Source organism: Polyodon spathula, chromosome 6 (assembly GCF_017654505.1).
Source record: "Polyodon spathula isolate WHYD16114869_AA chromosome 6, ASM1765450v1, whole genome shotgun sequence".
Classification (NCBI taxonomy): Eukaryota; Metazoa; Chordata; class Actinopteri; order Acipenseriformes; family Polyodontidae; genus Polyodon; species Polyodon spathula.
In genome coordinates, this window is record NC_054539.1 from 35,387,030 (window position 1) to 35,413,053 (window position 26,024).

General features: G+C 42.2%; 1 protein-coding gene across 1 annotated transcript in view; it reads right to left on the reverse strand.

The window, feature by feature from the left end:
• Positions 1-13,422, reverse strand: part of LOC121317149 (EMILIN-1-like) — a 130,282-nt gene extending 116,860 nt beyond the window's left edge. Inside the window, exon 1 of the mRNA XM_041252789.1 lies at positions 12,690-13,422. Coding sequence (XP_041108723.1) covers positions 12,690-12,847 — 158 coding nt within the window. The 5' untranslated portion in view covers positions 12,848-13,422. The remainder of the gene's footprint in view (positions 1-12,689) is intronic.
• Positions 13,423-26,024: the final 12,602 nt, after the last annotated feature.

Genomic DNA, 26,024 nt, shown 5'->3' on the forward strand with positions numbered 1-26,024 from the left:
TTGCAATTTGTACAGACAATAAAGATAAAATGCCGGTGTTCTGCAAAATAATTGATATCGTTTTGCAAAGCAATCAGATTTTTTTTTTGTGGTATTAGAGCTGGTTGAGAATCTTCACACATTTAATGTTGTGGAAAATGAGGAGAAACAGGTGTCAGTGGCCAAACAGGTCAACTTGAGATATTATAAACCTTTTGATCTACAGATGTCATATGGAAATGACTCATTGTTTTATGTTGTGTAATATTCAATGTACACTAAGGCCTGGATTCAAACAGCCAGATTTACAGAAATGTATTTTTCAATTACTCTGAATATGCTTGTTCGGCCAATGATGCCAATTTAGTCAGAAAAGCAGTTTAGGTTAAATAGGAAGTCAGGAAAAATATGTTGGTCTTAACATTTCCCTGGGAATTTGGCTGTTTAAATCCAGGCTTAAGTTAATTTTACCACTGTGGCTGATACCTCACCATTATTCGACTCATCTCTAGAATGCTATTGACTCGCTGTGGATAACTGAATATGGTAAAAAGCAGTTTTAAAAATTACATTTGTGCAGCCATTGTAGATATGGCTTAAAATGCAGAATTGCAAAAAAACAGAACTTAAATGTCCACCATCTCATATGACATGTGAAGAGCATATATTTTGAGGATTTATGTTATTACTCAGTGCTGTTCTGTTCACAATTCTGCCCCGGTTCATAATAAATGTTCTAAAATTATTCCACTTGTCTGTGTTCTAAATTGTAACTTCTGCAATGTTATAAACTTAGCTTTTAGATTATCACTGACCAACTAGCATAAGGCAACATAAGTAAGGTGGTGGTTCCCATATATACACTTCAAAAGTGTTGAATTTAACACTCACAGTGTTAAATTCGCCCACACAAATTTGCAGTGTATAGAAAGTAACACTGTTGACCAGTTGATGAAGACTAGATTACACAGAAAAACTTTGTATAAAATCTGAAGAGAGGCCACTACCAAAAATAGAAAATTCTAACAAGAACAGGTCATTTCAGAGTAGTTAGTATGAGAAAGTGGATTGGCTAGGGGTGCAGCTAATAACTGTTTTGCTGGCCCTGTTTACTTTTCATGAACTGTGGTAATCAGCTCACATGGACAAAGTATGGCTCCTTTTTTTTCCCATGACAGATTGATGAAACAACAGGTTTGTAGTTGTGCCACTGATACAGAACGGTACCACACAATTATTTTGTTGGTCATTTGTTTAAGTTTAGCTAATTAAGTTGACAGTATATGCTTGATTTTTGTCTGCCTTTCTTTTGCCTGTTACTTAGTTAATAACTATTTTATGCAAAGTATGTTAGTGACTTGGTCTTGAAATCTAAATGTTATATTAATGTTGTATACACTGTGTTTTTAAACATATGCTGGCAGTGTGTAAAAGAGCTACTGTTTTATTTTCTCTGCTGGCTAGAGGGGAAATGCGTTTAACAGCCTGTAACAGGGCGAGCAGCCCTGTACAGTATTTATTTTTAGAACGGGGTTTCCCCCTCCGCCCCTGTGCAGGTTATTTTGTATGTTGTATTATTATTTATTTATTTGTGTTTATTGTTTATATATGACGGTGAACCGCCATGTGTTTCTTATTGTTTTGGAAATGTGTGTATTTTTAAATGACGGTGTAGCTGTGTTAGTTTTGTTATTGTTTTGTTTTTATTCAGAAGGTGGTCATTTCCTGAATTAAGTGATGGTCACCTGTATATAAACCTGCAGCTCTCTCCCCTCAGGGTGTGGGTGTACGGAGGAGAGTATGAGAGCGAGCGAGGAGCGAGAGAGAGGAGAATTTATAAAAAATATACAGGAACAGTGAAGGCGATTTGCCCAGCCTGACCTGGAGCTTATTATTTTGTTTTGTGTTCGTGATTTGTTTTATTTAAAACCTTTATTTTCTCTCTGTGAGCAGTGTTTTGTTTAAATATTTTATTTATTTTTTGTGTTTAATAAACGGCGTGCGCCACGTCTTTTTGCAACTGCAGTACCTGTGTGTTATTCTTCCGGCTTCTGGCCTGACGTCACCTCAACGCCATTTCATGTCACACAGACAAACTGGGCAAAATGTTAAGCAGATATGAAAAGTGTTATCAGTTAGAATACAATAACAAAATTCTGCTGCTGCTGGGGGCTTAAGGGGACCCCTAGCCACCAGCCACCACTGGTCTTATATTGTACCAGTGGACAAATAATAAGCATATGTAGAGTAAAATAAACTATTGTTGTTAAATTAGTCAACAACTCATGAATAACACAATTGGAGGCCTTGATTTATTTATTGAAAGTCACATCTTTAAGTCACATTTTTTCTTTGTCTAAAATAATTTTTTCTTTGTAAATAGAGCCAGTGTTAAATGAGTGGTTGATGACCTTCAGCACAGGAAGTAAATAGATACTAGTGTTGTAAATCGAACCCTGACGTTGATATCGATTATAGTGCAAATTTTAACGACAATTATCGATCATTATCAAGTTAAAATGCTTAAAAAATGTTTTAAAACCTTCCCTCACAGTAACAGTTAAAAGGAACAATAACTCCTCTTTTATAGAACATGGCATAAAAAAACCTCATTCAGACAAATCTCGATCTTTTAAGACATGTCTGATAAATACATTGCTTAAATATAGCAATCTCCAGTTTTCATAGTCCTGCCATCACTAGCCTTTGCCTTGTTTTGTATAAAATCTGATTTCCAGTGTACACAACGGTAAATTCAGAAGAAAAAAAAATATATATCATGTTTTGTTTAATTTAATTGTTTTTGTTTAATTTAATTGTTAATTGTATTATTTGTTAATTATCCCCTGCACCTGGAGGTAATTGCAAATTAGAACCAGGAGCAGGGTATTTAAAGAGTGCAGCCAGTTTTTTTTTTTTCTGGAGTGTGTTTGTAGAGTGAAGAGCTTGATTGTTGGTGCAGATATAGAGGTAAAATCTAGGTTTGGTTTAAAAGGTTTGTTTTTTGGTTGTCAAAAGTGTGTTATGTTTTGTTTGGCAGGTAAACAGCATAGCTGTCCAGAGAGTTAGTCAGGGAACTGCCAATATTTAGTTGTTGCTCGAGGGAGCTAGGGGTTTGTTAGTTTCTTTTTGTGTTTCATTTATTTGTATTTTGAATCAAAGTGCATGTCAACGCTAAAAATCAAAGCTTTTTATCTCTGGGTCACATTTTAAAGGGGCACGAACCCAAATTACGGCCAGCCTGGTCACATATCCTAGGAGATCTCAACTAATATTGTTAAGCGAGTGAACGTTTTGCGAGTGTATTTAAAAAATATACAATAATTGTGCATTCTACAGGTGGCAAATTTTGTACAAACTGCAATGTTTCACTGGATCACATACATTGAGCCACGATCCAGTGGCATTTAGACAGACAGCAATCAAACATGAAAAAGGTTGCAGATAGTGTATTGCTTCAAAACAGAAAAAAAAAACCTTTCTGAAACAGCGGCACCTGACAATGTAGTCAAGCTAAATATTACTAGTTTCGCTCAATAGGCAGCTACAAAATAATATGTATAAAATACATTAACAAAGCAGGTTACCCTTGATCTCTGCATCATTATCCTCTATTTGTTCAGACGCATATTCTCAGTAACTTTTAGAACAACACAGATTATGTTCTTGACAGTAAGTTTATATATACAAGACACGTTTTTAATTGGAATAAAACAGGATACACGGTGTACACGTAAACTGGTACACAGCACACAGTGCACAAGGTGCCCACGTACTCGGCACGCAATGTTAATAACCTTGCTGCGACGCTAGTGGGAGTACACGATACGTTAACACTTACCAGTGTTCAACACAGTGTAAGCAGTGCTTCAGTGCTAATGCACAAAGCCAGGTCCATGTCGGGTTCCCATCCATGTTTGCCCTGCAATGCCAGCATCCCTCAGGAGGACAAACACTCCCTCTGCCTGGTGCTTGGGTGTCCCACATAACACCGTGGCCCTCGAGAGGGACAGGGCATGTACTGTCTGTGAGACCTTTCAGCCCCGACTGAAAGAGGCCTGTTTGTTGAGAGCCAAAAGGGCGAGCTCCGCGTCTTCCACGGCCGGACCGTCAGCGGCTCTGGGTACCCCAGACATAAGAACATAAGAACATAAGAACATAAGAAAGTTTACAAACGAGAGGAGGCCATTCGGCCCATCTTGCTCGTTTGGTTGTTAGTAGCTTATTGATCCCAAAATCTCATCAAGCAGCTTCTTGAAGGATCCCAGGGTGTCAGCTTCAACAACATTACTGGGGAGTTGATTCCAGACCCTCACAATTCTCTGTGTAAAAAAGTGTCTCCTATTTTCTGTTCTGAATGCCCCTTTTTCTAATCTCCATTTGTGACCCCTGGTCCTTGTTTCTTTTTTCAGGCTGAAAAAGTCCCTTGCGTCGACACTGTCAATACCTTTTAGAATTTTGAATGCTTGAATTAGGTCGCCACGTAGTCTTCTTTGTTCAAGACTGAACAGATTCAATTCTTTTAGCCTGTCTGCATATGACATGCCTTTTAAGCCCGGAATAATTCTGGTCGCTCTTCTTTGCACTCTTTCTAGAGCAGCAATATCTTTTTTATTAGCGAGGTGACCAGAACTGCACACAATATTCAAGATGAGGTCTTACTAGTGCATTGTACAGTTGTAACATTACTTCCCTTGATTTAAATTCAACACTTTTCACAATGTATCCGAGTATCTTGTTAGCCTTTTTTATAGCTTCCCCACATTGCCTAGATGAAGACATTTCTGAGTCAACAAAAACTCCTAGGTCTTTTTCATAGATTCCTTCTCCAATTTCAATATCTCCCATATGATATTTATAATGTACATTTTTATTTCCTGCGTGCAGTACCTTACACTTTTCTCTATTAAAATGTCATTTGCCATGTGTCTGCCCAGTTCTGAATCTTGTCTAGATCATTTTGAATGACCTTTGCTGCTGCAACAGTTGTTTGCCACTCCTCCTACTTTTGTGTCGTCTGCAAATTTAACAAGTTTGCTTACTATACCAGAATCTAAATCATTAATGTAGATTAGGAATAGCAGAGGACCTAATACTGATCCCTGTGGTACACCGCTGGTTACCACACTCCATTCTGAGGTTTTTCCTCTAAATCAGTACTTTCTGTTTTCTACATGTTAACCACTCCCTAATCCATGTACATGTGTTTCCTTGAATCCCAACTGCGTTCAGTTTGAGAATTAATCTTTTGTGCGGGACTTTGTCAAAAGCTTTCTGGAAATCTAAATAAACCATGTCATATGCTTTGCAATTATCCACTATCGATGTTGCATCCTCAAAAAAATCAAGCAAGTTAGTTAGGCACGATCTCCCTTTCCTAAAACCATGTTGACTGTCTCCCAGTACCCTGTTACCATATAGGTAATTTTCCATTTTGGATCTTATTATAGTTTCCATAAGTTTGCATATAATAGAAGTCAGGCTTACTGGTCTGTAGTTACCTGGTTCAGTTTTGTTTCCCTTTTTGTGGATCGGTATTACGTTTGCAATTTTCCAGTCTGTCGGTACCACCCCTGTGTCAAGAGACTGCTGCATGATCTTGGTTAGCGGTTTGTAAATAACTTCTTTCATTTCTTTGAGTACTACTGGGAGGATCTCATCCGGCCCAGGGGATTTGTTTATTTTAAGAGCTCCTAGTCCCTTTAACACTTCTGCCTCAGTTATGCTAAAGTTATTTAAAACTGGATAGGAACTGGATGACATGTGGGGCATGTTGTCAGTATCTTCCTTTGTAAAAACTTGTGAAAAGTAATCATTTAACATATTTGCTATTTTTTTTTCTTCCTCTACGATTTTGCCATTTGTATCTCTTAAACATTTAATCTCCTCTTTGAATGTTCTCTTGCTGTTGTAATATTGGAAAAACATTTTGGAATTGGTTTTAGCTCCCTTAGCAATGTTCATTTCTATTTCTCTCTTGGCCTTTCTAACTTCCTTTTTGACTTGCATTTGCAGTTCCGTGTACTCTTTCTGTGTACTTTCTTTTTGGTCCTTTTTTAATGCTCTGTAAAGTGCCTTTTTTCGCTGAATATTTTTTTTAATTGATCTATTAAACCATTTTGGCAATTTAGTTTTACATTTAGATTTGTCTACTTTAGGGACGACTCGTCCCAGGACTCTGTCGGACATTCCCAATGTGCAAGTCACCCACAGTTGCTCCCCATCTCCGCAAGCAAGATAGGTGAAGCGTTCTAAGCAGGCGAGGGACATTATGGACCTCAAGGCCCAGGTCCTGGAGCTCTTGGTTAGACAGATGCCAGTGCAGGCCCCTGTCCAGGCCCCGCTGCAGCCCCAATTGCCATAGCCCCCTCCCCCAACGGAGAGCAGGGGAGATGGGAAGGGACGCCAGTGGCAGAACCAAGAGGTCCGTTTTCTGGACACAGTACTGGCTCGTCACCCTCAAAAGTTTCCGGCCTTCCCAGATTTTATGGAGGAGGTACGCTCTTCCAGGGACTGTCCGGCCTCTTGGCCTAGTGTGATAAAACAGACCGCACCGCTCGCTTCCTTGGAAGGCGCAGACAAGCTCGGCCTGGCAGGTTTTCTCCCGGTACGCTCCACCATCGCGGCCCTGGTTAAGGCCCCGCCGGTGGGTGGTCTTGCTAGAGACCCGGTGTGCCCGAACCCTAATGCAGACCCATTTAAAGTGAGCTTACGCCAGAAGCACAGAACTCGCTTAACAATGCAGCGGCGGATACGTCCGCCCGTTCGCATCCGTTGAGTGAACTGATTTTGTCGCGCTCACACGCCACTGGGCGAATAAACCTACCCCACGTGACGCGGAATATCCGGGGCGAGGCGACTTCGGGACACCGGTACCTCGACGTAGAGGATGTATAAAGAGGATGTATACAATACATAAGAAACAGTCTTGAAGCCCAGGTGTTAAACCTGGACAAAGAAAATAAAACCGAATCAATATGGGTCAGAATAACAGACAAAAATTCAAAGGGCATAATAATAGGAGCATGCTATAGACCGCCAGATTCAGACGGTGAGCAAAATAATCTATTATACAATGACATTAGAAATGCGTGTAGCAAAGGAGAAGTCATACTAATGGGGGATTTCAACTTCCCCCAAATAAAATGGGAAAACCCGGTGGGTAGCACGAAGGATGAAATAGAAATGGTCGAAATGACAAATGACTGCTTCCTAACACAATTTGACAAGGCACCGACTAGAGGGGAGGCATGCCTTGATTTAGTCTTTTCAAATAACGAAGATAGAATAACTAAAATAGAGGTCAGAGAACCACTGGCAAACTCAGACCACAACATGGTCTCATTTGAAGTGTTTTTTAAAACCCCAAAAGTAATGACTAAAGCTAAGGTTTACAATTTTAGAAAAGCAAACTATGAAGGTATGAAACAGAGACTAACAGAAGTAGATTGGAGTAAAACAGAGAAAACACCCACAGAAGAAGGATGGTTGTTCTTCAAAAATGTAGTACTAGAGGCGCAAAACAATTACATCCCTAAAGTAGACAAATCTAAATGTAAAACTAAATTGCCAAAATGGTTTAATAGATCATTTAAAAAAAATATTCAGCAAAAAAAGGCACTTTACAGAGCATTAAAAAAGGACCAAAAAGAAAGTACACAGAAAGAGTACACGGAACTGCAAACGCAAGTCAAAAAGGAAGTTAGAAAGCCCAAGACAGAAATAGAAATTAACATTGCTAAGGGAGCTAAAACCAATTCCAAAATGTTTTTCCATTATTACAACAGCAAGAGAACAAAGAGGAGATTAAATGTTTAAGAGATACAAATGGCAAAATCGTAGATGAAGAAAAAAAATAGCAAATATATTAAATGATTACTTTTCACAAGTTTTTACAAAGGAAGATACTGACAACATGCCCCACATGTCATCCAGTTCCTATCCAGTTTTAAATAACTTTAGCATAACAAAGGCAGAAGTGTTAAAGGGACTAGGAGCTCTTAAAATAAACAAATCCCCTGGGCCGGATGAGATCCTCCCAGTAGTACTCAAAGAAATGAAAGAAGTAATTTACAAACTGCTAACCAAGATCATGCAGCAGTCTCTTGACACAGGGGTGGTACCGACAGACTGGAAAATTGCAAACGTAATACCGATCCACAAAAAGGGAAACAAAACTGAACCAGGTAACTACAGACCAGTAAGCCTGACTTCTATTATATGTAAACTTATGGAAACTATAATAAGATCCAAAATGGAAAATTACCTATATGGTAACAGGGTCCTGGGAGACAGTCAACATGGTTTTAGGAAAGGGAGATCGTGTCTAACTAACTTGCTTGATTTTTTTGAGGATGCAACATCGATAATGGATAATTGCAAAGCATATGACATGGTTTATTTAGATTTCCAGAAAGCTTTTGACAAAGTCCTGCACAAAAGATTAAATCTCAAACTGAACGCAGTTGGGATTCAAGGAAACACATGTACATGGATTAGGGAGTGGTTAACATGTAGAAAACAGAAAGTACTGATTAGAGGAGAAAACCTCAGAATGGAGTGTGGTAACCAGTGTGTACCACAGGGATCAGTATTAGGTCCTCTGCTATTCCTAATCTACATTAATGATTTAGATTCTGGTATAGTAAGCAAACTTGTTAAATTTGCAGATGACACAAAAGTAGGAGGAGTGGCAAACACTGTTGCAGCAGCAAAGGTCATTCAAAATGATCTAGACAAGATTCAGAACTGGGCAGATACATGGCAAATGACATTTAATAGAGAAAAGTGTAAGATACTGCACGCAGGAAAAAAAATGTACATTATAAATATCATATGGGAGATACTGAAATTGGAGAAGGAATCTATGAAAAAGACCTAGGAGTTTTTGTTGACTCAGAAATGTCTTCATCTAGACAATGTGGGAAGCTATAAAAAAGGCTAACAAGATGCTTGGATACATTGTGAAAAGTGTTGAATTTAAATCAAGGGAAGTAAAGTTAAAACTGTACAATGCACTAGTAAGACCTCATCTTGAATATTGTGTGCAGTTCTGGTCACCTCGCTATAAAAAAGATATTGCTGCTCTAGAAAGAGTGCAAAGAAGAGCGACCAGAATTATCCCGGGCTTAAAAGGCATGTCATATGCAGACAGGCTAAAAGAATTGAATCTGTTCAGTCTTCAGCAAAGAAGACTACGTGGCGACCTAATTCAAGCATTCAAAATTCTAAAAGGTATTGACAGTGTCGACCCAAGGGACTTTTTCAGCCTGAAAAAAGAAACAAGGACCAGGGGTCACAAATGGAGATTAGACAAAGGGGCATTCAGAATAGAAAATAGGAGGCACTTTTTTACACAGAGAATTGTGATGGTCTGGAATCAACTCCCCAGTAATGTTGTTGAAGCTGACACCCTGAGATCCTTCAAGAAGCTGCTTGATGAGATTCTGGGATCAATAAGCTACTAACATCCAAACGAGCAAGATGGGCCGAATGGCCTCCTCTCATCTGTAAACTTTCTTATGTTCTTATGTTCCTGTCCAGCACGCTGCTGCAGATCTCCGGTCTCCAAGGGCAAGCCCTTGGCTGCAGCCTGGCTAGCTTGGTTGTGCTTGTAGACAGCCATGGCTGACACAAGCCAGAATCCCGGATGCGGATAAGGCTCTTAAAAGAGAGGTTCCGAATGCTGGCTTACCGTCACATCCTCCAGTCCATCCGGCCGGGCGACTGGTTCTCAACCGTGGACTTACGGGACACATACTTTCATGTTCCCATTCGTCCAGAGCACAGTAAGTATCTGTGCTTTTCCTTTCAAGGGAGTGCGTACGATTTTGCCGTGCTGCCATTCGGCTTCTCCTTAGCTCCACGTACGTTTTCAAAGTGTGTGGACGCTGTCCTGGCTCACCTGCGGCTGCAGGGGATCACAGTAATAAACTATCTCGACGACTGGTTGATCAATTCCCAGTTGCGACAGGGAGCACTGACCCACATGGCGGTTTTGACAGAGCATCTGGTCAGACTGGGCCTCACCACAAATGATGCAAAGCTTTGTTTTACACCAGTGCAGTGCACCACATACCCTGGACTCCAGCTGGACTCCACTATGATGCACGCAAACCTGTCGGACGACAGAATTGCAGCTATTCAGGGGTGCCTCTCCCTGTTTCGACAGGGATCACAGGTCACCCTCAGATTGTGCCAAAAGCTACTGGGTCTGATGGCCGGCAGCTATCTCTGCTATTCAGCTGGGTCGGCTCCGCATGCGCCCGCTGTAAGTGTGGCTCAATGCGTTTCACCTCAACGACAAACGCGACAGACAATGTTGGCTGACTGTGTCTTACACGTGCTCAGCAGCCCTAAGCTGGTGGAGGGTTCCCTCTAACCTGCAGAAAGGTGTGCAAATGAGAGTACTGAACCACCAAGTGGTGTCAACAGACGCTTCCAATCTCAGATGGGGAGCGGTCTGGGAAGGCAGAGGAGTGCACAGATCCTAGTCGGACTGCTGGACATCCCTGCACATAAATGTGCTGGAGTTGCAAGCGGTATTCCTTGCTCTCCACCACTTCCTCCCAGTGCAGAGCGTTACACATGTGCTGATCCGGACGGACAGCACAACAGTGGTGGCATATGTCAACCACCTGGGAGGCCTACGGTCCCATAGATGGTGCCATGCCCCCACAGATTCCTTGTCTCTGGGTGCGCATTTTTTGGCTACCCGTTTCCTTAAAGGCGCACGCCGATTACGCCCTTATAGAAGGACTGTTCTCCCCAAATGGAGCCATAATATTGTACTAGAGGCTCTCATAAAGGGCCCGTTTGAGCCCTTACACTCCATAGAGCTGAAGTACCTGTCTGTGAAGACAGCCTTCCTCTTGGCTATCACCTCCGCTAAGAGGATTAGCAAGCTGCAGGCGCTGTCTGTGCACAGCTCCTCCATGCACCAACCCCATTTTCCTCCCCAAGGTGATTACAGCTTTCCACATTAACCAGTCTGTGGAACTGGAGTCTTTTCATCCACCTTCATTTGCTTCAATAGACGATGAGAGATTGAATTTCCTCTGCTCAGTGCCGACATTAAGATGGTACGTGCATAGGACAACAGCTCTGTGTCAGTCTGACCAGCTCTTCGATTGTCATAGGACACGGACCCTAGAACAGCCCCACTCTAAGCAGCGTCTGTCACACTGGATTGTGGACACAGTCTGCGAATAATGGTGCTGGCTTGACCCCAGCTGGTAGGGTAGCCACACACTCCACTAGAAGGTTGGCTACATCTTGGGCCCTTTTCAAGGGTGCCTTGATGTCTGACATTTGCACTGCGGCTTACACTTAAAATACTGTAGCGTGCACGGGGGAGGGCAGCAGCAGGGCTGGTAGGTGATGTAATCACATACAAAGACATAAGCCCTTGCAAAGGAGCCAGCTCTTTTGTACAGCGGTATCAGCACTAAACTTCAGTGCGAAAGATCCCGGGTTCGTGCCCGCCCTCCACCTGTGTGTGGATTGCCTTGCCCTGTGTGAGGCGCCTGTCTGCAGGAACTGAGATCGCTACAATACACCAAGAGGTTTGTACCTGGCCTAATTTTCTATTGTTATTATTTATTAATCCTGAGTGTCACTTGCTCCGCTATCACTTATTATCACTTCATTAGGCTCAAGCTCGCTCCTCCTCATCTTCCTTGGCAGCATCTAGCATTCCGTTTCACATAGAGAGTGATATTTAGATGATAAATGAAATGTGTGTGCAGTTTCATGAACTTCTAATTTCAGGAACTTCTAATTAAAGAATTTCCAAATAAATAAATGAAAGAGGTTCCCAAATAAAAGAAGTCTAGAAGCTACAGTCCAAGAATGTGTGGATTATTTATATATTTCTCCTTGTCAGTTAGTTCAACTTGCCATCAGCAAAAAGCACAGGAATAATAAGGAATTTTGCCACAAAGGTTTACCAAAGAACTTATAACATGACATTCATTAAAACAAAACAGAAGAAAATACATCCGTTCATCACCTTTGGTGAGACACCGATATCACTGGCGTTCTGTCGTCACCGCCTGGCTCTGCTAGGTGGTTTGGTTTATTTTACGAGCTTCTACTAAACCGAACAAGAGCACATCTCACACGTTGACATTGCTTGTATATTGGAATTTGTGGAAACCATGTCATTTGGCTATTTACAACTGGTAGGAATTAAATATATATTTACGCATACATACGAACTGTAATTTTATAATATATTCAGTCAGAACATAGGCTTATCTTCAAATCAGTTTTACAGAAATGCGCTGCTAAAGCAGTAAAACGAAGTTACTTGGTCTCGTTTTGTACTCCCGACTGTATTTTTAAGGAATCGACGAAAAAGCAGATTTTCATTTACTCTTTAATCCTAACAGTCTTGAAAATGTACTTAGTCTCTAAATATGAGAGATGCAACAGTCTAGTAGTGTATGTATAAACACACACACACACACAAGAACATAAGAAAGGTAACAAACGAGAGGAGCCCATCTTGCTCGTTTGGTTGTTAGTAGCTTATTGATCCATACTTATTTGGTAATATAATAGTTTGTGTAGGCTTTTTATTACCTTAACTGTTGATTGGTGTTTTTTCAATACACTGGTATTTTAATGAGGTAATGACTGATGTTAAGCAGCATTTATGGTAAACTTGGTTTCATTGAATAACTGCAACAAATGTGGTCTGTTCTTACCGGTGTCTGCTGGCTGCCCTCAACCCATTCTGCTGCTGGGGCTGTGTTGCCTGGAGCTGCCCTGTATAAAGGTTGTATCTCTGGGGGTATGATGCACTCCACACCACTCCCAAAAGAGTAAAAAAGGAGAAAAGTAAACATGGGACAAAGCCTGCCATTCGTATTGAAAAACGCAATACGCCCCTCAAAAATGAGCTCGATGTCCAATTAATAGTTCTGAAAAATCCCTGGGTCAGTTCCCAGCTCTCTAATTATCTCGACTTTTCAAAAAGAAAATCTGCATCAAATAAAAATTACAAATCCATCCTGTGACACATCAAACATTAGTAAGTAGAAAAGACTCGTTTGCCGGTGATTGACATCCAATCTGCGTTATTTTAACCCCCCCCCCCAAAAAAAAAAAATGATGTATCAGACAATCCAGCGAGGTTTTTTTTTTTCTTTCCTTCACTTTTTTACAGTCGTAGCAAATCAGAAGTAACAGATAATAGTATTTTGAGCTCTGCAATTCACATCTAAATCCCCTCTCTCCCACACCGCGTCTGTGTGCGTGTGTTGTGTCTCTCTCCAGCCCCCCACTTCCCTCCTCCCCGTTCAGTGACGCAGCTTTTATCCGAACAACAAAACTTTAAACAAGTTATTTATATTACATCACTGCAACAAAAATAAATATCTGAAAGGCACTTTACTTTCTTTTCTGTCTCCAAACAGTTAATGCGTTATGTTTTTTTTTTCTCAATTTTCTATGGCGCTTCCAGACTATGTCTCAACATCTGGTTTTGGTTAAATGTTTGTGGAATGAATTGATTGCAGGCTTTTTTTCCAAAAACATTGAATGTGTTTTTTTTTTTTTTTTTTTAACTTGGGAGACATTTTGTATACAGTACTACGGAAGCCTATAGCTGCCATGTAGAGCACACACACACACACACACACACACACACACACACACACACACACACAAAATAAATAAATAAATAAATAAAAACTAAAAAACATTGGTACTTTCCTCTAAGTGTTATACTGCACAGATTCCACCCAAACACTGTAAACATTTCCTTATGGTTCAAGCCTAATCCAAATTAGAATTTCAGATTTTGTTTATATCACTTACTGTAACCATGGTTCCCTAAAAGACAAGACAACCACCAATGACATTACGTATGGGATATGCCTGCCCATTGGGTGGGTATCGCTGAGCTCTCGAGGGTGGGATCCCACTGGCTACGTCGGAGTGCCAAAACACCAGCGGATTGGGTAACCCAAAGGTTAGCAGTGTAAACTTACACCCTCAAGGACCCTTGTGCCTACAGAAGCCAAAGCAGGGTCTACCACATTAAGACGGTAGAACCTGGAGAAGGTATGTGGCGTAGCCCACCTAACCATAGTACAAATATCAGACATCAAGGCACCTCTGAAGGGGGCCTAAGATGTAGCCAACCCTCTAGTGGAGTGTGTGGCTACCCTACCAGGTGGGGGCAGTGGAGACTGTATCCACAATCCAATGTGACAGATGCTGCTTAGAGAGAGGATGTCTTAGGGTCTGTGTCCCTCGACAGACGAAAAGATCTTATCCAATATCACAGGCATTCTGTAATCGGCATGCGCCTTTAAGGAAATGAGTAGTCAAAAAATGCGCACCCAGAGACATAGAATCTACAGAGGCATGACACCATCTATGGGACCGTAGGCCTCCCTGGTGTTTGACATACGCCACCACTGTTGTGCTGTCCATCCGGATCAGCACATGTGTACCGCTCAGCACTGGGAGGAAGTGGTGGAGAGCAAGGAATACCGCTTGCAACTCCAGCACGTTTATGTGCAGGGATGTCCAGCAGTCCGACCAGGATCTGCGTACTCCTCTGCCTTCCCAGACTGCTCCCTAACCCAGATTGGAAGAGTCTGTCATCACCACTTGGCGGTTCAGTACTACACTCATTTGCACACCTTTCCGCAGGTTAGAGGGAACCCTCCACCAGCGTAGGGCTGCTGAGCACGTGTAAGACACAGTCAGCCAACATTGTCTGTCGCGTTTGTCGTTGAGGTGAAACGCATTGAGCCACGGTTGCATGCAGAGCTGACCCAGCTGAATGGCAGAGATAGCTGCAGCCATCAGATCCAGTAGCTTTTGGCATAATCTGAGGGTGACCTGCGAACCCTGTCGAAACATGGAAAGGCACCCCTGAATAGCTGCAATTCTGTCGTCCGGCAGGTATGCGCGCATCATAGTGGAGTCCAGCCGGAGCTCAAGGTACGTGGTGCACTGCACTGGTGTAAAACAAAGCTTTGCATCATTTATAGTGAGGCCCAGCCTGACCAGATGCTCCGTCAAAACCGCCATGTGGGCCAGTACTCCCTCTCGCAACTGGGAACTTGTCGTCGAGATCAGTTTATTATTTCCCTGCTCCACTCCATGAAGTCTGGGAAGGCCGGGAACTTCTGCGGGCTGGGAGCCATCATTGCAGCATGTCCAATAAGTAACGAAACAGAGCTGGAAAACAGGGGGTCACTGGCTTCCGAGGCTACCTTGACGCCAGGTTCTTCCTCAGCAGGGGAATGTCAGAGGGGAAGGAGGCCCCCTCCCCAGAGGCCGCTATGGAGAGCATGTCTTTTTGCACCAGCTGAGACCCCTCATCCCGTCCACCATGAACTCCCCTGTCGGAGCGGGTATGGCAATTGGGGCTGCAACGGGGCCTGGGCCGCCGGCGCCTGCTTAGCCAAGAGCTCTAAAACTTGGACCACCTGGGCCTTGAGGTCCATAATGTCCCTTGCCTGCTTGGAACGCTTTACCCTTATCGCTTTTCGAGAGCCAAGGTGGCATGTTGAGCGCCCAAACACCACGCACAGAGGATCCTCTTGCGGGATATTGGTGTTGCAGGCTGTGCAGGGGTGGAACCACGACTAACACGGGCCTGGTATTGTGCATATGCCGTGCACTAAACACCACTATCACTGTGCTCAAGAACTGGCTAAGTGCAAACGTCATATGCTCATCCACTAGCGCTGTGGCAGAGGGTACCTAACACTGTACACCATGCACTGAGTACCGTGCAGCACCGTATGCCCGTGCACTAGTGTAGAACCAAGCACCGTGTGCCCCGTGTACCATGCAGCACTGTGTGTTCCCGCATTAGCGTTGTAGTACTGGGTACCAAGCACCATGAGCACCGTGTGCACACTGGACCAGGGGGGACACAAAGCCGAAGCCGCGGTGGGCGAGTTCAAGCAGACAATAAAAATACAGTAGAAAGATAGTATAGGGGAGAATACTCTGTTTGTTTACAAGGCCCTACTCACCAAGGTGGGTGGGCCTACACAGCCGGCAGCGTCTACTCGACAGTGGGGATGCAGCAAGGCCAAGCCCCATGGAGGAGAGTGTGGCTGGAAGGAACTGTGTACTCTCAGAAAGAATAGACAACCACTCGCGGGTGACTGCACAGGCAGTCGCTCACACAGGACAGATAGATACAAACAGCGGCCTACCATGCAAGCAAAGAGGCCGCTGAAAGACAGAAAGGCAAAAAGGCTTGGTCTTTTCAAAGTCGTTGATTCCCGGAAAGCAGCAAGCCAGCTTTCAGCATGAATGCAAGGGAAATACAATGACTCGATTTGACTGGAGAAGCTCTTTTCTATCAAGACGCTCAGCTCAACACTTACCATCTTACCATACCGTCTTGAGAAGGAAAAAGGAAATGGCTTCCTTTGGATGATAGTTTTAACCCCTCAGTGGTCGTCTTCAAATTGAAAGGGAACGTTAGTTTACTTACCGTAACCCTGAATCTTATGTGCACATGCAGTACTTAATATACTTCATAAGGTGTAGTTGAGTTCAATTTTAGGGACAAGCACATTGTGAGTCAATGTAAAGTAATATTTAGTGAGTGTTCAAGGCCGTAACAGGCCAAGGCACCCGAGGCATGGGCCTTGGTAAAAACATCATAGGAATAATCATTTATCTAGGCTCTTTTATACATTACTTTGCCACAAAATAAAATGCATTTAATCCCTCGTGTGCATACATGAATCCTAGAGTTTCGCTGATATCTATAACCACTGTCTTTTTCAACATTTTTACTATTATGTGTGATTGATGTGTGCAGTAGGATACTGTCAATTTAATATAGTTATTTAATCTTTTTTGCAATTTATTCTGACAATGTACCTGCCTTTAAGTATGTTTTGTGCCGACTTTTAAGACTTCTCTACTCCAGTGAATAACTTAATGTGCGGAATAAAATAAATTGCTCTGCATTTTAAGTAGTGCTCTTATAATGCAAACACATAATTAATCACTGCTACCATTATTCATTTTATTTGAGTAGTTTAGCGAGGGTGAAGCTTTTGTTTTTTGAAACAGTATAGCTAAAACCTCCAAGCAGCGACGGTAAAGTGATCATCACTGTCGTTTTAGGAATGTATAGGTAAAAAAAAATAGTTTAGCTTTTTTTGTCATTATCATTTTTCCATGATTAACTTATGAAACTGAGATGGTTTAAGGACGCTAATTACAACATTAAAGGCAAGCGGACCGCTCAGAAAGAAACCCCAACAACCAGAAACCTTAACTATCCCTTCTGTTGTATTTAGAAGAACTTAACGTTTCCATTTGAAGTAAGCGGGTTAATTCAGGCTTGATATCCTGATGCAATCGGTCCCAACCACTCAAAGGAAGCCATTTCTCTTTTTCCTTCTCAAGACGGTAATATAAGACGGTAAGTGTTGAGCCGAGCGTGTTGATAGAAAACAGCTTCTCGAGTCGATTGTATTTCCCTTGCATTCGTGCTGAAAGCTGGCTCGCCGCTTTTCTAGAAAAAACTACTTTGAAGAGACAGAGCCTTTTTGCCGTTCTGTCTTTCAGTGGCCTCCTCACTTGTGTGGTAGGCTGCTCTATGGATCTGTCTATCGTGTGTGAGCGACTGCCTGTGCAGTCATCCGCGAGTGGTTGTCCATTCTTTCTGAGAGTACACAGTTCCTCCACGGGGCTAGGCCTTGCCGTATCGCCTCTGTTGACTGACTTTTTTAGCCGCGCTCGCCTCCGTAGGCCTAGGTCTTGCCACATCCCCGCTGTCCATTTTCCGGACGCAGACGATGGCTCCCCACCCTTAGAAGTTCCCTGCCTTCCCAGACTTCATGGAGGAGGAACCCTCCTCCTGGGGTCATCCAGCTTCAGGTCCTAGAGTGCTAAAACAGGCCGCACTGCTTGCCTCCTTAGAAGGCAAAGCGAATAAGGTTGGCCTAATGGTGTTCCCCCCGGTAGACTCCACCATCGCAGCCCTAGTTAGGGCCCTGCCGGTGGGTGGGTTGGATAGAGCCCCGGCGTGCCCAAACCCTCAACGTAAGGTGACGGAAACGCATCTCAAGTGGGCGTACGCAGAAGAGGCGTTAGAGTGCTTAATGCTTACATGAATGGTGTACTGCACGAGGCCCCGCTCCCCGAGTTATGTCTCCTGTCCAATACGCCGGTCTCCAAGGCCAAGCTGTTGGCCGGAGGCTAACTAGCTTGATAAGGGCTTGTAGGCAGCTGTGGCTGTCACAAGCCAGAGTCCCTGATGCTGATAAGTCTTGGCTGCTTGAACCACTGGCAAGCTTCTCAGACGCGGCTTGTCACTAGAACAGTTCCAGTCCCCATCACTCCGCTGGGTGACCGAAGGCATCACCTACAGGACACACCAGCAGCAAACAACCAGGTAGAGAGAATGCAGGACGTGACCAGCGCCAAGGTGTGTGAATGGGAGTAGTGTTGACCCACCAACTGGGGATGACAGACACCTCCAGCTTGGGTTGGGCAGCGGTTTGGGAAGGCAGAATAGTACGTGGACCCTAGCTGAACATGCTGGAGTTGCAAGCGGTATCCCTTGCTCTCTACCACTTTCTCCCAGTGCTGAGTGGTACGCATTTGTTGATCTGGACAGACAACATGACAGTGGTGGCGTGTGTCAACCACCGGGGTGGTCTACTGTCCCGGGGGTTGCATCGCATGGCCTTCAGGCTGTTGCCACTGGCTCAGAGGAACTTGCTGTCTCTATGGGAGACGCACATTCCCCGAGTGGTGAACTGGGCAGTGGACCTCATCTCCAGGAATGGTCTGCATCCGTCAGAGTGGCGACTCCACCCTCAGATAGTGGAGCGCATTTGGGAACGGTTCGCGAAGGCTCAGGTCGATATCTTTGCCTCGGCAGAGACGACACATTGCCCCCTCCACAAGTGACTCAGGAGAGTCTGGTTTTCGACTCTGCCAGCTGTTGCATGGCTATCCCTGGGAGATTCCACTTCTCATGGATGTCTTCAGTCAGGCAAAAGGGTCTCTTTGGCAACCCGAACCTGTCAGGTTCCGGCTTGGATCTGGATCCTGAAAAGGACCGCTTGTTAGCCCTAGAGCTATTAGATGTGGTTGTGAGTACGTTGCAGAGTGCCAGGGCAGACTCCACTAGGTCCTTGTACACCTATAAGTGGAGTTATTTGCAGGCTTGGAGTCTGGCTAGAAGCCATGACCCCATATCTTGCCCTATGCCAGTCATTTTATAGTTTCTGCAAGAACTGCTTGATGCTGGTAGGTCACCTTCCACCTTGAAGGTGTATTTAGAGGCTATCTCTGCTTGCCATTCCCCCATAGATTCAATGTCTCTGGATGCACATTTTTTGGCTACGCCCTCCCAGGAGGACTCTTCTCCCCGAACGGAGCCTTAATATTGTACTGGAGGCTCTCACGAAGGCCCCTTTTGAGCCCATACAATCCATAGAACTGAAGTAACTGCCTATGAAGATATCCTTCCTCTGGGCTATCACCTCTGCTAAGTATTTGGGAGGATGGCAGCGGGGTGTCTCTGCGCACCAACCCTACTTTCCTCCCCAAGGTGATCACAGCCTTCCACGTTAATCTGGCTGTGGAACTAGAGTCCTTCCATCCACCTCAGTTTGCTTCAATGGAGGACGACAGATTAAATTTCCTCTGGCCAGTGCGGGCAATGAGATGCTACTTGCATAGGACAGATCGCTCTGCGTCAATCTGACCAGCTCTTCGTCTGTCACTGGACACGGACCCTAGGACAGCCCCTCCCTAAGCAGCGTCTGTCACATTGGTTTAAGGATATAGTCTTGACTACGTATAATATTGCTGGCTTGCCCCCATCTGGTAGGATAGCTGCACACTCCACTAGAGGGTTGGCTACATCTTGGGCCCTTTTCAGAGGTGCCTCAATGTCTGATATTTGTACTGCGGCTAACTGGGCTACCCCACATACCTTCTCAAGGTTCTACCGTCATAATGTTGTAGACCCTGCCTTGCCTTCTGTAGGCACAAGGGTCCTTGAGGGTGTAAGTTCACACCACGAACCTCTATGTTAGACAATGCTTGTGCATCCCTCATATGCTGCCGTTCCTTCTTCTTCACGACAGCTCTAGTATACATTATCCCAGATGTAATATCATTGGTGGTTGTCTTCAAATTGAAAATAATGGTAGGTTACTTACCATAACCCTGTTTCCCTGAAAGAGAAGACGACCACCAACTGTGAGGTCGCATCGGTTGCCCTCATGGATTCGATGGAAAAAGAGAAATGGCTTCCTTTGGATGATAATTTTATCCCCTTGGTGGGTGGGACCAAGTGCATTATCCCAGGAAGGGGCCTACCGGCAGTTCTGGTATAGAGAGCTCAGCAATACCTACCCAATGGGCAGGAATATCCTATAAGGATAACAGCCCGTTGTCAGGCAACCATTCATCGGATTACAAAAAAACATCAATATGTTTTTTCTTTGTTATACTTGAAACATGACCGAGCCCTCGGGTTGCTTACTCTTCTACCTGGAAATAACCTTGTGATTCTAACTTGAAACATAAGAACATAAGAACATAAGAAAGTTTACAAACGAGAGGAGGCCATTCGGCCCATCTTGCTCGTTTGGTTGTTAGTAGCTTATTGATCCCAAAATCTCATCAAGCAGCTTCTTGAAGGATCCCAGGGTGTCAGCTTCAACAACATTACTGGGGAGTTGATTCCAGACCCTCACAATTCTCTGTGTAAAAAAGTGCCTCCTATTTTCTGTTCTGAATGCCCCTTTGTCTAATCTCCATTTGTGACCCCTGGTCCGTGTTTCTTTTTTCAGGCTGAAAAAGTCCCTTGGGTCGACACTGTCAATACATTTTAGAATTTTGAATGCTTGAATTAGGTCACCACGTAGTCTTCTTTGTTAAAGACTGAACAGATTCAATTCTTTTAGCCTGTCTGCATATGACCATATGTCTTTTAAGCCCGGAATAATTCTGGTTGCTCTTCTTTGCACTCATTCTAGAGCAGCAATCTCTTTTTTATAGCGAGGTGACCAGAACTGAACACAATATTCAAAATGAGGTCTTACTAGTGCATTGTACAGTTTTAACATTACTTCCCTTGATTTAAATTCAACACTTTTCACAATGTATCCGAGCATCTTGTTAGCCTTTTTTATAGCTTCCCCACACTGTCTAGATGAAGACATTTCTGAGTCAACAAAAACTTTTTTCATAGATTCCTTCTCCAATTTCAGTATCTCCCATATGATATTTATAATGTACATTTTTATTTCCTGCTTACAGTACCTTACACTTTTCTCTATTAAATGTAATTTGCTATGTGTCTGCCCAGTTCTGAATCTTGTCTAGATCATTTTGAATGACCTTTGCTGCTGCAACAGTGTTTGCCACTCCTCCTACTTTTGTGTCGTCTGCAAATTTAACAAGTTTGCTTACTATACCAGAATCTAAATCATTAATGTAGATTAGGAATAGCAGAGGACCTAATACTGATCCCTGTGGTACATAGCTGGTTACCACACTCCATTCTGAGGTTTTTCCTCTAATCAGTACTTTCTGTTTTCTACATGTTAACCACTCCCTAATCCATGTACATGTGTTTCCGTTTGAGAATTAATCTTTTGTGCGGGACTTTGTCAAAAGCTTTCTGGAAATCTAAATAAACCATGTCATATGCTTTGCAATTATCCATTATCGATGTTGCATCCTCAAAAAAATCAAGCAAGTTAGTTAGACACGATCTCCCTTTCCTAAAACCATGTTGATTGTCTCCCAGGACCCTGTTACCATATAGGTAATTTTCCATTTTGGATCTTATTATAGTTTCCATAAGTTTGCATATAATAGAAGTCAGGCTTACTGGTCTGTAGTTACCTGGTTCAGTTTTGTTTCCCTTTTTGTGGATCGGTATTACGTTTGCAATTTTCCAGTCTGTCGGTACCACCCCTGTGTCAAGAGACTGCTGCATGATCTTGGTTAGCGGTTTGTAAATGACTTCTTTCATTTCTTTGAGTACTACTGGGAGGATCTCATCCAGCCCAGGGGATTTGTTTATTTTAAGAGCTCCTAGTCCCTTTAACACTTCTGCCTCAGTTATGCTAAAGTTATTTAAAACTGGATAGGAACTGGATGACATGTGGGGCATGTTGTCAGTATCTTCCTTTGTAAAAACTTGTGAAAAGTAATCATTTAATATATTTGCTATTTTTTTTTCATCCTCTACGATTTTGACATTTGTATCTCTTAAACATTTAATCTCCTCTTTGAATGTTTGCTTGCTGTTGTAATATTGGAAAAAACATTTTGGAATTGGTTTTAGCCCCCTTAGCAATGTTCATTTCTATTTCTTTCTTGGCCTTTCTAACTTCCTTTTTGACTTGCGTTTGCAGTTCTGTGTACTCTTTCTGCGTACTTTCTTTTTGGTCCTTTTTTAATGCTCTGTAAAGTGCCTTTTTTCGCTGAATATTTTTTTTTAATTGATCTATTAAACCATTTTGGCAATTTAGTTTTACATTTAGATTTGTCTACTTTAGGGATGTAATTGTTTTGCGCCTCTAGTACTACATTTTTGAAGAACAACCATCCTTCTTCTGTGGGTGTTTTCTCTATTTTACTCCAATCTACTTCTGTTAGTCTCTGTTTCATACCTTCATAGTTTGCTTTTCTAAAATTGTAAACCTTAGCTTTAGTCATTACTTTTGGGGTTTTAAAAAACACTTCAAATGAGACCATGTTGTGGTCTGAGTTTGCCAGTGGTTCTCTGACCTCTGTTTTAGTTATTCTATCTTCGTTATTTGAAAAGACTAAATCAAGGCATGCCTCCCCTCTAGTCGGTGCCTTGACAAATTGTGTTAGGAAGCAGTCATTTGTCATTTCCACCATTTCTATTTCATTCTTCGTGCTACCCACCGGGTTTTCCCATTTTATTTGGGGGAAGTTGAAATCCCCCATTAGTATGGCTTCTCCTTTGCTACATGCATTTCTAATGTCATTGTATAACAGATTATTTTGCTCACCGTCTGAATCTGGCGGTGTATAGCATGCTCCTATTATTATGCCCTTTGAATTTTTGTCTGTTATTCTGACCCATATTGATTCGGTTTTATTTTCTTTGTCCAGGTTTAACACCTGGGCTTCAAGACTGTTTCTTATGTATAGCGCTACCCCTCCTCCTCTTCTGTCCTGCCTGTCTTTCCTATACAGTGTATACCCACAAATATTATATTCGTCCCCATCACTCTCAGACAACCAAGTTTCAGTAACACCTATCACATCATAGTTACCTGTTAGTGCAGTAGCTTCAAGTTCTAGAATTTTGTTTCTGATACTTCTAGCATTTAGATAAATACATTTAATGGTTGTCTTACCTGAGTTGTTGTTCTTGTTTTGATACGGTCTCCCTTCTGTTTTTTTGTTGATTTCTCCCCCCTTCCTTTCTAGTTTAAATGCTTCTGAACCTGCTCGAGGATCTTTTCTCCGAGTAGACTGGTTCTCTTGTTATTTAAGTGCAGTCCGTCCCGTCTATACAGATAGTCCTCGTTGTAGAATGTGGTCCAATGATCAAGATAGGTGAAGCCTTCCCGTGTGCACCACATCTTCAGCCATGCGTTTTGATTAATTATTTCCAGCTGTCCATATTGTCCTTTGCAAGGTGCCGGTAGTATACCAGAAAATACCACAGTTTTGTTTTTCTCTTTTAATTTCCTTCCTAGCTCTCTGAATTTGTTTTCCAGGGATTTTGGTCTGTCTCTTCCAGTGTTGTTTGTACTGATGTGGACGACTACTACCGGGTTGTCTCCTGTTCGTTCTAGGAGCCTGTCCACGTTCTCAGTGATGTGCTTGACCGAGGCTCCCGGAAGGCAGCACACTGTTGTAGTAAGGGGGTCCAAACTGCGAATTGAACTTGCTGTGTTTCTCAATATGGAGTCCCCAGCAATCATTGTTATGGTTGAGCGAAACCGGAAGGAAAGACTTGAGTTATTATCGTGAGTATTTTGTTTGTTTATTTTGTGTTTAAAGAATGTACTGTTTGTTATTAGACATAAGAAAGTTTACAAACAAAAAGAGGACATTTGGCCCATCTTGCTTATTTGGTTGTTAGTAGCTTATTTATCCCAGAATCTCATCAAGCAGCTTCTTGAAGGATCCCAGGGTGTCAGCTTCAGCATTACTGGGGTTTGGTTCCAGACCCTCACAATCCTGTGTAAGAAAGTACCTCCTATTTTCTGTTCTGAATGCCCCTTTATCTGATCTTGTTTCTTTTTTCAGGTCGAAAAAGTCCCTTGGGTTGACATTGTCTATCTTTTAGAATGAATTTTGAATGCTTCAATCAGGTCGCGCATAGTCTTCTTTGTTCAAGACCAAATAGATTAAATTCTTTTAGCCTCTTGTTGGCCTTTTTTATAGCTTCCCCACATTGTCTAGATGAAGACATTTCTGAGTCAACAAACTCTTTTTTCATAGATTTTTTATTAATTCCTTTTGAATGTACTGAAATGGAATCAACATAAGGTTTGTGAGATAGCATTTACTGGAGGGAATGTTTAGTAGTAACGCAGTTCCCCATTCAGCATGAAAGTAAGCTTGTTGTCGGTGCTCACACAGCACAGTCTTGAGTTCATGTTGAATGTCTGTACTGTATTGTTGGTCCCTAATTAAAGTCGTCTTGTTGAAGACAATACCTGGAATGGTACACAACTTTAAGTCATGCCGATAATTCAGAAATTTCAGATATCCCTTTTTAATTAAATTTGTTGGCCCTCCCACCAGCCCAAGTTTCTCATCCTTTACCTTTATTATATTACTATAAAGAAAGAAACATGCAGGAAATAAAACAATTCTAAACTTATTTACAAAAATACTGTACAGCTGTACCACACACACAACTACAGCTCTCGTTACGATCGCGCAGCTGCCTTTTTTAAGCGCCCAAACAAAATTTTTTTTTAGAAAAAACAACTACTATCCTTAAGTAGGATATCTTTGGCAAATCATATTTTTAAAACTTTTTCCCCCTTCGACAGAACTTATTACACTATAGTAAGTCGATATAATCGTAACATTTGTGGATTAAAAAGAAATTCCTAAATATATTTACAAAATATAGCAGTACAAGATACAGCTTTACCATTGGTCTATTCATTTTTGAACACCATTTGCTTTTGCATCTTTTGGCAAACAGAATTAATTAATAACAATAATTAACAACAGCTGTCTTTCATTGCATGTGGCGTCAGTAGCATTGCTCGGCTCTGTAGTGGAAAAACAACCCAGTCACCTCTTAACCCCTGGCCCTGGTGCGGCTGAGTTGTACAGTGGAAAAGAGGCACGTGAGTGTCAGATTGGCTGCTAAACAAAATTAGAAGTACAGATAGGACAACCAAATGTAATCATTTCAATGCAATCTGTTTTTTTTTTTTTATTTTAATTTTTGTTATTTCTCACAAATATCTTGCTACCAGTGACTTCTTCACAACCATAGCATACAGATATAGGGTGGGTATCTCAACTGTGCATGGAACATATGTAATAATGGGCTGCAGTATTTAATAGCATGCACTTTGTAGAAGCTACAACGAAAAGAAAACCTGTAGTCAAAACAGTGTGTTTATTTTAACATACCAATGGTGCTTACTTTCTGATTTCCTCATATGTTCCCATCATTTCTGTTTGTATTTATTGTTGTCAACTTTTTACACTAACTTTTAAATCTATTTCAAAGCTCTTTTTAAAATGGCAGCTTAAGTACACTGGGGTTTGAGATCTGTCATCCTAAATCACTGCAGGAAGGGCAATAAAAAAAAAAAAAAAAACAAAAAAACATATCAACAAGTTGTTTGACAATGTCTCCTTAAACTATCAGTGCATCATATAGCCAATTTGATAGTCAACGTGATATCGTCTGGAAAACTTTTCTCGAAGGTTTCTAAATTAACAAATTTCAATATTCACAATTGTCAAAAAGTCCTACACATGTTACTTTTTTTGTCAAATCAATACAAAAATTACTTATAAAACCGTTGTCAAAATCGTTGTGTACACCT